This window comes from Chelonoidis abingdonii, chromosome 3 (genome assembly GCF_003597395.2).
Source record: "Chelonoidis abingdonii isolate Lonesome George chromosome 3, CheloAbing_2.0, whole genome shotgun sequence".
In the NCBI taxonomy this organism is placed as follows: domain Eukaryota; kingdom Metazoa; phylum Chordata; order Testudines; family Testudinidae; genus Chelonoidis; species Chelonoidis abingdonii.
In genome coordinates this window covers 174,598,507-174,615,526 of record NC_133771.1, presented here as the reverse complement: position 1 = coordinate 174,615,526, position 17,020 = coordinate 174,598,507, and the positions used below count along the sequence as shown (strand labels likewise).

The window sequence follows — 17,020 nt, the reverse complement described above, 5'->3', positions numbered from 1 at the left end:
TTTAGCTATCAAGACTCCAGGAAGAGACTAGCTCTTAAGTGTGTGGATGGGTTTTGTTTTTGTTTGTTTGTTTTTTTAACTTTTGAGGGCAGTGGTAGCAGAACAGAGCAAAAGCCATATCTCCAACAGGCCACAGAAAAATCTTATGGGAAAAAGAATAGGCTAGGTTCTAACATCAATATCTTACTCCTTATCATAAAACATCTCCAGATCTCAGATTTTAAAGATCAACATCTGATATCAAATTCTAGGTTACTGAATATATCACTTAATTAAAGCTAGAAGAATAAAAAGCTGATTCCAATTTTGGATAGGTGGCTGTGGTACCACGAATTAGACTTGTAAAATTTCCCACTAGGCACAAGTGCTAAAACTGTCCTGGAGTTCTCAAAGATTAAAATTTAACCATATATTCCTTGGTTATTTGGAGTATCCAGTACATCATCCTAAAATAGCTAGATTTATTCAAAGTTACTAGCAGGTCACGTTTAAAAGCACAAATCCTTGACTTTGGTCCTGTTTTCAAAACAGCGTTGTGCCTCTACCTTGCATGTGAAGTAAAACCCTGTCTAGTACTGACCCGTTCTTATCTCAGCCAGAAGGAATTGTGATTATATTTTTACAACTCTTGGCTTGTGAGAAATAAGAGCTCTACTAGTTCATAGAAACATTCTTTTCCTAATTCAATGTTAGATGCTGGATAAGTTTTTTACAATGATAAACTTACTTGTAATAAGATTTATATTACAAATCAAACACACTTTTGCCAAGTGCATAAGAATTATAGGAATTTATAAGGAGCAAAAGAGTCTTGTTTGCAAATTTGGAAAAAATATATCAGCTCTGATAAATTAAATTGTGTATTTGAACAATCAGTGGGTTGTATAATGTTCCATAAATACAGAAATGACATTTTCTTACTATGTGGATTGTTTTCAGTTCTTATGTAGATTTTTCTCATGTTTACGGACAAGAGTTAACATCAGCGCTGCCAAGAGCAGGTTCGGGCCCCGGTGAAAAAAATGTTCGGGCCCCCCAGCAAGGGCATACTGGCTAAATAGGGCTGACAGAGCTGGAGAATTCGGGCACAGGGCCCCCTTCTGGACCGCCGGGCCCCAGTAATTAGTAGCAGCTCCCCTCCCCGCCCCCTCGTCCCTGGTTGACATGACAGCAGCTTAGCCACAATATGTCCCTTTAAGGTAGTGTAAGTAATCTGAGGTAGGATTAATTTCCGAGTAGAATTCTTTGGTTTTCATTTAGGCTGAACAAAACAAGTAATCATCAAGTGATCCACTTTTTGTCACCCATTCCCAGCTTCTGGCAAACAGTTCCCTAGCCTCTGTTTGCTGGAAGCTGGGATGAGCGACAAGGAATGGATCACTTGATGTTACCTGTTCTGTTCATTCCCTCTGGGGCACCTGGCATAGGCCACTGTTGGAAGACGGGATACTGCGCTAGATGGACCTTTGGTCTCAAGTAATGGTCTCAAGTTGCAGTAGGGGAGGTTTAGATTGGATATTAGGAAAAATGTTTTCACTAGGAGGGTGGTGATGCACTGGAATGGGTTACCTAGGGAAGTGGTGGAATCTTCTTCCTTAGAGGTTTTTAAGGTCAGGCTTGACAAAGCCCTGCCTGGGATGATTTAGTTGAGGATTAGGTCCTGCTTTGAGCAGGGGGCTGGACTAGACCTCCTAAGGTCCCTTCCAACCCTATGATTCTGTGACTCAGTATGGCCATTCTTATGTTCATATTTAATGAATTATAGTTACACTATAAGCTTTCAAGATTTTTCAGTACATAAAACTTGACCCCTATACTATATTTCAATCAAACAATGACACTTTATACATTGAAGTACCTTTATTTGAGGATCACAACCTATTTCACAAACAGTAAGCTTTATAATACCCTTGTAAATTAGGCACATATTATCCCCATGGGGAAAATGGAGGCAGAGAGAGGTTAAATGATTTGACCAAGCTCCTGCAAGTCAGGTGCAGAGCACTCTTTTTTTTTTATCCACCCAATAAATAAAGGCAAGGAAATTCTCTGATTTGTCGTCATTAGCATAATTAACCTCCTTTACAGCTTCAGTACACATTACAAACAAACATCACAATACTCAAATGGAATCATATACTCCTCATCACCACTTCCCTTTTATTTTCAGATACAAGCATCCATAGTACCTGCTAGTTCCTCAAAATCAGCAAATACACCCTAACTTCAACCTCAGAAAGATTCTCATTGACACACATACTTTTACTTTAAAATCACTAGTGTATTATTACCTTCTAAAGGAAATTAGAGGGCATTTATTTTTTCCTGTACTTTAACTTCCAATCTGCAGTAAAGCCTTTTGTAGTAATCTGAACAGAGAGCAAGATTGCAAAAAGTGATGTCATGAACCCACTCATGCTTTAATGTGCAACAGTTTAAATAGATCGCCCTCTGTGATGTTACATTATCTTATGATGATATTCTAACTATTTTAAAATAGTTTGTGTGAATGCCAGAAATTATCAGGCCCAATCCTGAAGTCCTAACTTAAGCAAAATTCCCACTGTTTTCTTACTGACAGTTTGCCTGAGTAGAAACTGAGCTGTTAGTTCAATACTGGGCCCTACAGTGACTTCAAAGCAAATAAGATGATGGCATGAGGCCTGTTCTGTCCTGTCCTGTTTCTGATGTAGTCATTTACACCTGTGTAAATTGAGGCTCAAACTCTACCATTCTCTCCTGATAGCATTTTGCACCCACTTTACGTAGATATAAATGACTAAATGTCCTGCATCTGACTAAGTGGGTATTCACCCACAAAAGCTCATGCTCCAATACGTCTGTAAGTCTATAAGGTGCCACAGGACTCTTTGCTGCTTAAAGAAAGAAGGCGTCAGTGGAGAATCAGGCCTATGGATTAAAGTACTGTATATCCTAACTCACAGAATTATCCAGTCACTTGACCCTATTATAGTAATGTGGAATTCAGCTTGCATTGAGAGCCAGATTCTGTTCTTCCCTCCCCTTAGCACAAGGAGCAGGGCAGCCAACCTCTTTAGTGCATAAGAGTGCAGTATGAGAAAAAGAGGGTGACACACCAGCCCAAGCATACCATCCTCAAGAGAGCATGAGCTGTTGGCTAATGTGCAGATAGAGTTTCTGGCTGGTTAGCATGTATGATGCAGCAAACAGCATCCAGGTCAGCCAGGAATCCCCGCTGCTCCTTTTCAGCGCTGCAGCGCATAAACTCCTGATTTCTAATCTCAGCTCTGAACAATCTTCTGGGTAATCTTGGCCAAGTCACTTAATTGCTTTCTTTCTCAGTTTCCCCACCTGTAAAAGGGAGATAAAAATACGTACTTGCTGGGAGACTTACTTAGACCATGTCTACACTACCACTTATGTCAGCAAAACTTATGTTGCTCAAGGGTGTGAAAAAACACATTACTCTGTCCGGCATAAGTTTCGCTGACATAAGTGATAGTGTGCACAGCCGCTCGTTGGGGGTGGTTTAATTATGTCGACGGGAGACCTCTCTCTTGTCAGCATAGAGCGACTACACAAGACATCTCACAGCAGCATAGCTGCATCGGTAAAGCTGTGTGCCACTGTAAGGTTTCTAATGTAGACATAGCCCTTTGCAGACACTTAGGCTAAGTATTCTTATTACATTACACAATATGAAATGCTAATCAGTGATTCAGTATATATGGCCCAGTAAAATACTAGAGCAAAACAATACCCACATTTTATGGTCTACAGAGTCAACAGCAAAATTTAAGCAAATAGCACTTCAATTTCAAAAGTCACAGACTGTTAGCAGTGAGAAGAGATCAGTGGTCAATGAAGACTATAAGTTTATTATAATAAAGATGATTTAAGAAGGAAGAGGAAAGAACTTTTTTGAGGTCCTTACTATGAAAGGAGATATTGAAGATCCACAGCCATTATAAGTCAGTGGAGCTATGTAAATTTAAACCTGCTGAGGAAATGGCCCCAAATATTTACTAGAAATTAAACTGGGACTGAAAGAAGATTTGACACGTATAGCAATAGGATGAGCAACTAGCTTCAGTTTGAATCATCTATTGGTATGATACTATTTTAAGAATTGTACTGTTTTATCCTACTAATCAGCTGAACAGAACTTTATTTGAGGAAGGCTACAGCTACACCAGGACCATTTAAAAATCAGTTCAAGCTCATTTGTATATTACAAGTTTTGTCCAGCTTGTGGGCATGGGATCAAATAGTGTTTAAACCAAGTTCAGAAACAGCGTTTTAGTCCCCTGTCTAGAAGGAATACAAAACTCAGTTGTAAACCTGGTTTAGCCTTGTGTACAATGGCTGGTCAAGTTATGTTTAAACCAAATTAACCTGAACGGGTTTTTAAAACGTAAGTTTGAAACATGACCTTTTTCTACTGCTGGGAATGGAATAGTCAGCAATGTAAATAAAATTGCAGAAATAAGTCTTATGGTATTTGAAATCCCTACTACTCAGTCAAATAAAGAAATATTAAAGAAAAATTTGACATGCACATGACAATATGACTTGGTAATATTTAGCAGTTACATATGAAGATTAACAGAATGTACAACTATCATGCATTTCATGTTGCAATGAATTTTTTTTTAAATGCACAAGAGCCTGTAGGTCCTCTGAAATACCTCTGCAGTGAAAAGCCTTCCCAACAGAGAGCAGCAGTTCATAAGATAGGACATATCAATATCCCAATGTAATTTCTAACCAGAGAAAGCAAATACAGTGTATAAAGTTTCTTAATGGTACATTGGAAGTGCAGAGAATATAAACAAAAGATTCCATAAGATATACTCCCATCTTCGTATCCCACAGAGCGGTCTACAGAACAGTCAAGCCTCTGTGTGTGTGTGTGTGTGTGTGTGTCTGTGTGTGTGTGTGTGTGTATAAACTAGGAGACAGCCTTTTAAATAGACTCAGTCTTCTTATTTATGAATCCTATCAGTTTGCCCTATAGAAAATTTGCAAAAATTTCACAATATGAGATCTGAGAAATGACCACGTAGAACTGTCAACGTTGGCAGGATGAATAAATACTACACAAATAAATGCAGGGCAAGGTGGTAACACCTATCAAAATACTGTTCTCAATAAACAGACTCAGTAGTGGAATACAGATTCAGAAGGGAGACTAATCTATATTTGTATGAGGAAAGACAGTAAGATCCCTATGCAACAACGTCTATTCTTGGGGGCTATACTGTTGAAGTCACTGATAGATCTGACTATCTCAAGAATTGATGGAGGTCCTGCTATGTTAGGGTAAATTTTTAAAGAATGTATGACCTCTTTCTGCATTATTTTTCACCTACCATATACTAAATGCTAGCTCAGATGCACTGATACTTCTATAGTGATACGGATTGGAACCTGTATGCAAAAATGTATTTAATTTACATTATTAAGGGTGTATCCAATTAAAAAACAATCACATTCTTTCCTTGATACCAGAATGAAAAATACCAAACATACTTCCCAACACTTTATAGGCCAGGTTGTGCCCTGCTACTTCACAGATGCATAAGGGAGGGCATAAAGAGACTCTCCTCTTGCATTATTGTGCAACACTGAGATGCAGTTGGAAGCCCTGTGCTCCAAGAGGTCCTCCAGATGTTTCCTGGAACATAGCATCCCAAAAACAATGAGAAGGAGATGGGGGTTATTCTTGGCCAGCAGAGTAGGCTGTTCACATGATGTGACTATGCTACCATCCATGTGGGGCTGTGCCTTAAAGACACAACTGAACCCTGAATCAAGGAACTTTAGAAATACTATATCTGAGAATACCACAGGCCCTTCTGGACAGATAGTCTGCCTCCTGGTTAATACCTAGTGCTTCGAAGGAAGATGATTTTCCATCTTGCCAAGATTGCAATGGTGTATCATGGAGATGTAATGGGACTAGTCTTTTTGAGTATTTTAGGACAACCAAGTAGACCCAGCCACTGTAAAATCCATATCACACTTTATAAGCCACCCAGTCCATTATGGGACAGTATACTTGGTGACCATTTAATTAACTGTAAGTATGTATTCACCCACAATAGATGTATTGAATAAATCTGCCAGTTTTTTTTGTCTTATATTGAGTCTTATGGTATTATTTCAAGGGTCGTATGCATCTGGGATACCTAGCACCAAGATTTGCAAGTAATCAGCACATGTTCTGTAGTATAAAAGTTGTTTTCTTTATGCTATGCTATTTCATTCTATGCCATATAATTGAGGAGCTGCCTAAAACTCAACTGAATCATAGTAGGATAATGAAGGTCAACATACAGTGTAAAATTAAAATAAGAGAACAAAGATTGAGCTATGCTGGTAAAATCAGACACTATGATGGGGCAATGTAAGCACTTACATGCTTCTAACTTGAGAGCTAATGAAAGTGGTATTGGTCTATGAGGCCTGCTATATCTAAATTTCTGGTTCAATTCCAACCCAAGTCAGCAATGAACAACAGTTGTTACCAGCTGATTAATGTTTGGTGGCCTACATGAAATACATTTGTTGCCTCAATCCAGCTTCAACCCTACTGGACAAGTGTACACATAAAAAACCACCACCATACCACATTTGGCTGAAATTGGCAACCTGCTGGTAGAAAGGCCATGGATTGAATGGGCACAGAGACTAAGTCACTCTAGAATGGATCTTTTCAGAAGAGCATTGAAACATATAGGACCCAGCAATGTGGAAAATGATGCTACTGTTGCCTATCTGTTCTGTGGATAAATAGATGACTATATTCTCCAGGGCTGGCAAACCAACACTTTTCATGAGAACTAAAAATCATTACAGTTTTTAAATAGAGAATTGTTTTTAAGCTCAGAAACTGCAGGCTGGGGTACTCAGTACATATTTACATTTATTATTATAAAGAGTGGCCTCTTTCACATTAGAGAAGTTGGTCCTCAGTGGCATAATTCTCCTCTCATTTAAATTAATTTTATATCAGTGTAACTCTCTTGACTTCAGTGGAATTACTTCTGATTTACACCAACATGAGAGGAGAATCAGGTCTCTTACCTTTAGAGCAGAGAATCGCGGGAAGAAGCAGCCAAGATATCCCTAAGCAAACAGCTGAGAATATTTTTGCTTTACTCTTTTCAGGTCTGATTTGTGCTTTAACTGGTTAATCAGCAGCGGAAGTTTGAGAAAGAATCAAGGGAGGACATACCGAGGACTCCTGGTGAGCTGCACTATAACCCTTCTGCTTCCCCTCAAACAAATCTCAAGTATATTACAGAAAGAAAAAGTCCAGGAAGTCTCCCCTGTGGCCTCTTATTGAAAGTTGGCAGCTCCACTAGGAAGGAGGAGACAGGAGCAGTATGTATAGGGTCATTGCAATCTGTTACGATCAACTAAATGCCAATGAAGGCTTCACTTAATTGAATTTTGAAAAATTATCTCAGTGGTAACATGCAAACCCTTGATTAGGAATATAAATTAGAATTAAAAAAGGTGTTAGTGCACAAATGACATAAAACAACACTTTTAAATAACATTAATGAAGGCTGCAGGTGGCACTGATGGCTGCTGGCAGTTGAAGATATTGCAGTAACAATTCTGACTCAGGGCAAACTATCACCATAAGTGTGGAATAGCCCACTGATGAGCTAATAAGCCTCAAAAAGGGTGAAAAGTAGGGAGAAATTCTAACTAGGAGGGACATGTGCAAATCTCTCTGATTTAGCTGATTTAGGGGAAAAAATGGGGAAAATAATTTTTTTTTGTCTGATACAGTAAAAACATGCATTTCATTACTTTCATTAGTGGTGCAGAATATTTCTCCCAACAACTCTAACTGGCTGCCTCTGCTAAGGAGATACTGATGAATGGAAAAGAAAGCTTCTCCAGGCATAGTTCTGTCACTGTTCTTTGGTTTTGTCTTGGAGAACTAAGGAACAGTGGCAGAGCTGCGCGGGGGGAAACTTGCTCATTCTCTAGTGTCTGCACTAAGTCTAACTCAAGTCAGTGTTGTCTGTTCCTCATGAATATAATGTGTGAATTTAGTAATTAAGAAAAAAGAAACATTGTTTAAAGACAAGCCCTCTACCACTAAAAATGGATTATTAGACAATAAGCCCTATACAGTTCTAAGAAAATCTTCCTTTGATTTATTAGCATCACAACAACAATGAAGAATCCATTGAAAGTATATTCTTAATTTGTTTAATTATATCCTGTCACTTGAATGCCAAAGAGAGGATATATATTGGCATAGAAGCTAGACTACTTATGTACTACCCTACATTCTGATCCTGCATTTGACTCTAAGATCTTTAGGCAGACCCCCTAAAACAGTGATTCCTAACACAGTGCCCACAGGCGCCATGGTGCCCGCCGGGGCATTTATGTGCGCCCACCTAGTGCCCAGCAGGTGAGAGAAGCTGCAGCCCTGTGCCTGCCGGGGGCAGAGAACTCCGGGGCTGCGGGCTTCATTCTATGTTAAAGTAAGAATAATAAATAAAATATATTTGGACCAGCAGTTCAACAACGTTTAACTTTTTAAAAATAAATAAGATGAAAACTGTTTGATATTTATTTTGTAAAAACAAACACCTTAATTTTTCTTACAGGTACATAAAAAAGAGCAAATCCACATGGTAAGGTGAAAGAGTAATTGCCGAATAATTCAATTAATACCTTTTCCATGTAAAATTACCATTTTTATATTATGGATTCATATATTATGTATATTAAATATGATGTTTTCATATTATTTAATGTACAAATACAAAATAAACCTTGAAAAATTGTTGGCGTCCACCATACTCTTCTGAAAACAGGAATGTGCTACTGGTCACAAAAAGGTTGGGGCCCACTCCCCTAAAACCTTTCAAGTTGATTCTTATGGGTGGAGTATTATGCCTGCATGGAGTTTCATACACAGATTAGCTTGCACATTTAAGGCTTTAAAGCATATAATTGTAGGCCCCAATTTTGCAAAAACTTACATGCATGCTTAAAGCTAAGATTGGGCCATAATTTATAACCTTTGGGCTATATATTGCTATTGATATCAATAGAAGCTGCTTACAGATCAAAAGTAGAGCTGCTGTAGAAAACGGGAGGATAAATGTTGCAAAGATTTTTGTTTCTGATTTGTGCTGAAATTCCATTTTTGAAAAAAAAATTAACCAATACAAGCAAAAAGCAGAATATATCCCTTTGTTTCAACCAACTCTGCAGCTCTTAATTTATGAACAGATATCTACACAATCTTTTAACACAATGCTGTGCGTGTGGATACAAGGCTTCCAAGGTGAAGTAGCTTAAAATAGTGTACATGCAGCAGTGAGATCTTTCAATTGGTGTGGTTACACTGGTTTACTTAGCTCCATATACGCTCTATCACTATAACTTGTGCATAGACAGGCTTGAGATCTGAACACTTAGGGTTATGCTGTTTTCAGTGAAAGAAGGCCCTTGACTATGGAATTAATCTCCTTGTTGGTCTGACAGAGCACAGATCTGTCATCCTTCAGGACACAAACATCACCTTCTCTCAGTCTTTTGCAGACGTGGTGATAGAAGAGTATATTTACAGCATAACTTTCAGGTTTGAATCTATTATATTTAGTTTGAGTTTGATCAACTAATTTTATAGTTTTAAGAATGTTATTTATTCCACAAATGTGATGGACACATCTTTTAAGAATACATAAAGATGTGCTAAATATTCCCTCCACTTATGCTCCCTATTTACTTTCACATCACTCATTCTGGACAGTGAAACTAGACTGGTATATTTTCGAGGCAGTTTTCACGCTCAAGTTCTTATGCATTAACACAATACTGTTGTTCAGACTGCAAGGAGAGCAAGGAGAATGTTTAAGTCTCTGTCCCCTTGAAGCATCTGTTTAAATGTAATTTTTAATTCATTAAAACATTTCTATAAATATTAGGGTTTGTAAAAATAATAATAAGTAATAAATAACAAAACCAGAATTATGAACCTAAATTACAGGGACATTGTGAAAGCTGTGGATGGGTTATGTTTAGAGGTAAAATTCATACTACATAGATACGTTCATTGGTGATTCAGGATTAGATTTAATTGCGTCTAGAATTGAAAAGGTAGCACACTATCTAATTAGCCATTTACAATATGAGGCTTTTTTTCCCCTTGGATGTTGATTTTTTTAGTTAATATTGTTCCAAGATGTTAAAAATGACTGCAGTCTGCAGCAACAAGGGAAAAAACAGTGGTTAAATATGTCTGACTCGTGGAGACAATTCAAATGGAAAAAAATCCAGGTCATTGGCCTTTTTAAACAGACCCCGGGCAATATTTACTCCTCCATAAATAGCAAAGTCACATGAATTGTGTTCAGTAAAGCCTGCAAAACAAAAAAAAATAATTTACAGACTGAAACACAAACTGTGGCTCATGTGTTCACTGGAAAGGATTAAGAGAACTTACTGAATGCTCTGTGCCTAGTGATTGGGGTGTTAGGTCTGTTGGAAAGAGGGTGGATCATGTCACTTCAGGTGCTCCATCCCCATACAGCAGGATGGAAATGCTGGGGTTCTTCTGCAGACTAAGTGCCATATGGGAGGCAGTCTTTGCTGTTACATTTTAGTGTGGCCGAAACAAGCACTGCTGCTTTTACCACCATGACTTAAGGCCTCCTCTACACAGGGAAATTTACCAAAGTATGTCTACACTACCTGCCGGATTGGCGGGTAGTGATCCATCTATTGGGCATTGATTTATCGCATCTTGTCTAGACGTGATAAATCAATCTCTGAACGTGCTCCCATCGACTCCGGAACTCCACCAGGTCAAGATGCGGAAGCGGACTCAACGGGAGAGCAGCAGCTGTCGATCCCACCCGTAAGGACAGGAGGTAAGTCGAAATAAGATACATCTACTTCAGCTACGCTATTCTTGTGGCTGAAGCTGCGTATCTTACATCGACGCCTCCCCCCCCAGTGTAGACCAGGCCCCTGGGTTACTATACCAGCATAATTATACTGCTATACTTATACAGGTGTATTTCCTTGTGTAGACCAGCCCTAACATGAATGTACATTCTCCCCTAACTTCAAGAATAATGTTTACTTAACTTGCTGCAAAGAATATGTTATGGATGGCGTGAAGGAGAAACCAAACAGATTGACTGTAATTAATATCACCTGCCTCTTAATAAGCACTTTTCATCCATTGATCTCAAAGCACTTTACAAAAGAGGTATCATAATCCCTATTTTACAGATGGGGAAACTGAGTAACAGAGAGTGAAGTGACTTGCCCAAAATCACCCAGTAGGCCTAGGGCCAAGCGACAAACAGAACCCAGGTCTCATGAATCTCAGTCCAGTGTTCTATCCACTTGGCCTAGCCTTACCAAACAGGCAAAAAGACATCCCTCAGAACTTTGATTGCTATTGTTAAGAGTTGCCAATTCTCATGATTTTATCCTGAGTGTCACAATATTTTGAATTTAGGACCCAGCTTCTTGACTCATATTGTTGAGAATCTCAACTATCTTTAAAAAAAAAAAAGTTTCTAGCTCACTGTTGTGGAGGAAAACTTTAAAAATATGAAGCAAGTGCACGCTAAAGGCTCAGAAACTAGAGGGCAAATCAAAGGAATCCAAATTTATTTTTTAAAACATCATGATTTTTTTGGCCCGGACTCATGATTTTTTAACGCTGGGGACTGGCAATACTGCTTCTTGTTTTTATGATTCTGCAGAAAAGTTTAAAAAATATCCTTAAGCAGACTATGGAATAGGAGGTGGTCCACAAAAAAATTCTATATTAAGAGATGATCTACATTATGAAAGTGTTTGAAACCTGTGTATACTGGATTTCTGGCATCCCACCATGGGATTTACTAAGCATATCCATTCTTCTAGTTTGTTTCTCTTTGTTATGGCCTATATATCTTGTCATAAACAGATAGTTAAGAGTTAATGTCTCTTTTACCTGTAAAGGGTTAAGAAGCTCAATGAACCTGGCTGACACCTGCCCAGAGGACCAGTGGGGGAACAAGATACTTTCAAATCTTGGTGGAGGGAAGTCTTTGTCTGGGCTTTTTGTTTTGTTTGTTGTTCGCTCTTGGGGCTAAGAGGGGGCCAGACGTACAACCAGGTCTTTCTCCAATCTTTCTGAAACAGTCTCTCATGTTCAAAATAGTAAGTACTAGCTAGACAAGGCGGATTACTCTTATGTTTGTTTTCTTAACTTGCAAATGTGTATTTTTCTGGAAGAATTTTTACCTCTGTTTGCTATACTTGTACCTTAGGCTGAGGGGGAGGGAGTCCCTCTAGTCTATATAAGCTGAAGACCCTGTAAACATTTTCCATTCTGGTTTTACAGAGATAATTTTTACTTTTTCTTTCTTTAATTAAAAGCTTTCTTTTTTAAGAACCTGATTGATTTTTTTCCTTGTTTAAGACCCAAGGGGTTTGGGTCCTGGGTCCCCCAGGGAAGGTTTTGGGGGACAGGGAGAGTACCAGACACTGGAATTTCTGGTTGGTGGCAGCGCTATCAGATCTAAGCTAGGAATTAAGCTTAGAAGGGTACATGCAGGTCCCCACTTTTTGGACACTAAAGTTCAAAGTGGGAAAAATACCTTGACATATCTATTTGATTTGTCCTGGCCATTTTTTGTTTTATATCGGCTGCCACAATCACTAAGTTTTCTGATCAGAACTTATTTCTAACAAGCATTAACTCATGTCAGGAACCTGCTGAGAGGCAGACAGAATTCCAATTGATAAGCTTTTTGATAAGAACATAAGAGTGACCATACTGGGTCAGACCAAAGGTCCATCTAATCCAGTATCCTGTTCTGACAGCAGCCAGTGCCATGTGCCCCAGAGTAAATGAATAGAACAGGTAATCATCAAGTGATCCATCCCCTCTTGCCCATTCCCAGCTTCTGGAAAACAGAGGCTAGGGACACCATCCCTGCCCATCCTAGCTAATAGCCATTGATGGACCTATCCTCCATGAATTTATCTGGTTCTTTTTTTGAACCCTGTTATAATCTTGGCCTTCACAACATCCTCTGGCAAAGAGCTTCACAGACTGACTGTGCACTGTGTAAAAAAATACTTCCTTTTGTTTGTTTTAAACTTAATGCCTATTAATTTCATTTGGTGACCCCCCTAGTTCTTGAGTTATGAGAAGGAGTAAATAACACTTTATGTACTTTTTTGCTGTTATGGATTGTGTATGTATGAAAACAATTAAACAACTCAGCAAAGCACTTAAACACATCACACATTAAGTATGTAAGTCCCATTGAAATCACTGACACTTCAGCACATGCTTAAAGTTAAGCAGATGCTTAAGTTCTTTGCTGAATCAGAGCCAAAACTGTAAAAAATAAGAAAAACATATGCATATATAGCCAGTCCATCATCTGTATTTACATGACCATTTACTAAGACATTCAGATGTCTATGTCTCAAAAGTGGGGCAATGTGTGTATGGGGAGGAGTGGAATCAAATTTTAACGTGGGTGTACACATTACTGTACACAAACACACTTTCCATGTAGTCTAGCAGTTAGGATTGCTGTTTTTCACCTAGAGTTGAACTCCCAGAAAGTGAATTACACAGGATTTCTACTTTTTGAGAGGAGTGTAGACTTTATGTTTAAGACATGACAGGGATTCAGTTTCTGGCTTGTCATTGACTTTCTGTGTGACATTGGGCAAGTCACTTAATCTCTTATCCTCAGTTCTCCACCTGTAAAGGGAGAATAATGCTTCCTTTCTCCCACCCTTTGTCTGTCTTACCTATAGACTGTAAGCTCTTCAGGCCAGACACTATCTCTTACTACATGTGGGCTCAAGCCTGCAAGATGCTGAGCACTTTGGCCCAGCAAAGCATTCAAGCATGTCAGTAGTTCCACTGACACCAGCAGACTATTCATGTCCTTAAAGTTAAGCATGTGCTTTGCTGGACTCAGACTAAAGTGCTGCTGAGCACTTTGCAGTGTCAAGCATGTGTGTACAGCAACTAACATCATGGGGCTCCATCTCAGTTAGGGGCTCTAAGGACTACTGTAATACAAACTAATAACTCATACTGCCTAAGTCACTGCAGTCATCAACGAAAGTCACAGTCAATATGTAGGGATAAAAAAAAAAAAGTACAGTACAAGACTAGTGAGCTACAGGAGTAGCTCCACTAGGCCAGTTACTGGTAGTAGAGAGAACTGAGAAACACCTGAAGACATCGGATACGGGGCTAGTCGAGAACAACAGTAACATACACACAAGTCAGTCCATCCCTTCTACCATAACTAACCGTGTACACTCTTCTTGGTCACTCAATGTATGAGCAGCCCCTGCAGTTGATGCTGGAGGCCCTGAATTCCTTTTAGGATGATTATAAGTGACGTCTTTATTTCAATCCCAGCGATTTCACTGCCAGAAATCTCCGCGTGCGCTGCTGTTTGTGACACCTCGCAACATACCGCAGCCATTAGTTCTGCCTCTCAGCACCGAGCGACGTGCTTAGCACACCCCGAGAGGTGCTTAGTATAGATCCAACCTGAGGCCTCAGATACGCTGGCCACGATCCCTGCAGCTGGCACGGGGCAGGTGCCTGACACCCGGGCGTACGGCGCTGCTGACACGCCTCACCGCTCCCTGAGGAGAGCAGCCTCCTCCAGCTCCCTCTCTCCCTTCCTCCCTGACAAGTTTGACAGACTCGCCACGCCAAGAGCGACCGAACCATACAAACCCAAAGTCTCGCCTTCGAAGAGTTCCCCACTCTGGATTGGCTCCCGCACACCCCGCCTCATTACTGGGTTCCTATCACTCTCCGGCTCACCACAAGACATGCCGCCCACATTGCCACCTTCTGTTGGCCAACCCTGTTGTCAATCACTAAGGCCGGAGGTCGCGCGGCATCGGCGCCCCCAGCGCCATCTCGGTCTTTTAATTGGTTGCTCTTCTCCCGTCAATCATTCACACGCATGCAGCAACTGCCACCTCAACCACTCCCCCTCCCGCCAACCCATGTCCCGCCTCTTTCCCCTCCCACCTCTGGCAAGTTCAGCAGACGCTCTAGCTCGCCGGCTTGGGGGCTTCACGGCGCGACGGGGTCGGTGCTGCCGCGGCCCTGGGGGCACACGGAGATCCTCGGGAAACCGCGGTCTGAGCTGACCGGGCCACGTGGGAGCACGATGACAGCGGAGGCACGGGGGGCTCCCGGCGGTGGCTGAGGGGCGGGCGGGGGGAACGTGCCTCTCAGGCGAGCTCGGCCCATGACAGCGAGCTCCGCGCGCACTGGCACAGGCGAGCCCGGCGGAGCGAGGAGGGCATAGGCGAACCCAGCTCTCGCGCTATCTCTGGCGGCTCGGGTGGCGCTCGTTGCGGGGAGAGCGTGAGTCGCGCGGATCGCTCTCGTCCCGTCCCTCGGAAAGTTTAGCGTGTGGCGGCCGTGCCCGCCCCGCGGCTCCGCCAGGGAAAGTTTCGGGAGCCGGCTCCGCAAGGAGGAAGTTACGCGCGAAGCAGGAGCTTGGGAACGACGCGGCTCGGACTGAGGAGTCTCCCAGCGCTTGGATAAAGTAGGCTCCGTCAGCGAGCCCGGCCGGGATTGGGCCGCTCGGAGGAGGAGGGGGAAGCGGGCCGCTCGCCGTCGGGATCCCCTCCAGTTTGGGGGGGATCTTGGCTCCTTTTCCTGCCCCTCTTCCCCACCGCTTTGATATATGCTTCTGGGGAGCGGCGCCCCCCTCTTCACCGCCCAGCCATGTCGGCGGCCATCTCTGCCTCGGAGAAGGTGGATGGCTTCACGCGGAAATCGGTGCGCAAGGCTCAGAGGCAGAAGCGCTCGCAGGGCTCTTCGCAGTTCCGGAGTCAGAGCAGCCAGGTGGAGCTCTCGCCTCTGCCCCAGCTCAAAGGTACGGCCCGACACTCGCTAGCCCTGGGCTACAGGTGCTGCACTGCTAACCACCTTTCCGATTCCGAGCTCGTTCTAGTCTGTCCCCTTTCTCTGTCTCTGGGCTTCTCCCCGCTCCAGTTCCCAGCTCAGGCTTGTCTTCCCTCCTTTTCCTCTCCTGGATCTCCAAGCCCCGAGCTCGCCTTCTGCTGTCCCCTTTAGTCCTCCTTGCGCTTTTCTCCCTGTATTGTTCAAGTAGTGACTGTCAGGAGATGTAACCCTCCCACAAATACTTTCAGACCCAGAGCTTGTCTCGCGGGGGGTCCATATTCGTCTAATGTAAACAAACGTCCCGCAGCTCTGTTACAATTTGCTGCCCGTTGAAGGATTAACTCAGCTAGTGCCTCAAGATTACTTACAACCCCTTTTCTGAGTAATTGGGATTAAATGCTTGGTTTTGACCCAGCAAATTAGTGAAATTCCAAATCCTCCTTTCGTGACTGCAAGTTGTGCTGGGGGATGGGGGAAGGAAACTGACTTTTAAAAATCTTGGTGTGAATGGAGTTTCTTCTTCCTGTGAGATTTTACACCGGCAAACACTGTATTTGTGGTATAGTATTCTGATTTATCCAAGAAAATGTGTTATAGGTCTGTGTCACTTGTTTTGGCCTAATTGCTCCTTTCCACCAGTGTTAGAGGATTTTGAGTGAACCGTTTCTCTTGTTTCAGTTTAATTCTTCACAGATTACCATTAAAAGCTCTTCTACTGGTACAGTCTCACATAGTGCTGCCAGCATCTACAAATCTTGGTTCACCAACATTAAATTGGCTAAATTACGAAGTATTTGTATGTTTTTTGTTCTAGACCACATTTAAATGTTACATGGAAATTAGTTTCATGAGGCTATTGCAGGACAGACTCTAGTTTCTTACCAAAATAAACCTCAGTCTCCGTAGTCTTGCACATATTTTAAATAGAAAATTAAAGCTGTGCATGGTCTTTAAAGCCACAATAATACAAAAATGTGATTAGATGGTGAATACAAATTTGTGATTAAGACAGTGGTTGACAAAATTCAAAAGAACCTCAGAGGTAAGGATGAGTTGTATTTTAAAAGTTATGCA

At 41.4% G+C, this 17,020-nt stretch overlaps 2 protein-coding genes across 7 annotated transcripts in view; one reads left to right on the top strand and one right to left on the bottom strand.

The window, feature by feature from the left end:
- Window positions 1-7,898: 7,898 nt before the first annotated feature.
- PACC1 (proton activated chloride channel 1) overlaps window positions 7,899-17,020 on the bottom strand; it is a 148,170-nt gene continuing 139,048 nt past the window's right edge. For all 5 annotated transcript variants that reach the window (XM_032805141.2, XM_032805140.2, XM_032805135.2 and 2 more), the window contains one exon: window positions 7,899-7,910. The gene's annotated coding sequence lies outside the window, so the exon portion shown is untranslated. The remainder of the gene's footprint in view (window positions 7,911-17,020) is intronic.
- Window positions 15,062-17,020, top strand: part of PPP2R5A (protein phosphatase 2 regulatory subunit B'alpha) — a 108,326-nt gene continuing 106,367 nt past the window's right edge. The window contains exon 1 of one of the 2 annotated variants that reach the window (XM_032805134.2): window positions 15,062-15,917. In XM_032805134.2, the coding sequence (XP_032661025.1) occupies window positions 15,767-15,917 (151 nt within the window). In that variant the 5' untranslated portion in view covers window positions 15,062-15,766. Of the gene's footprint in view, window positions 15,934-17,020 lie in introns of both variants that reach the window. The other variant, XM_075064340.1, reaches the window with a different exon arrangement.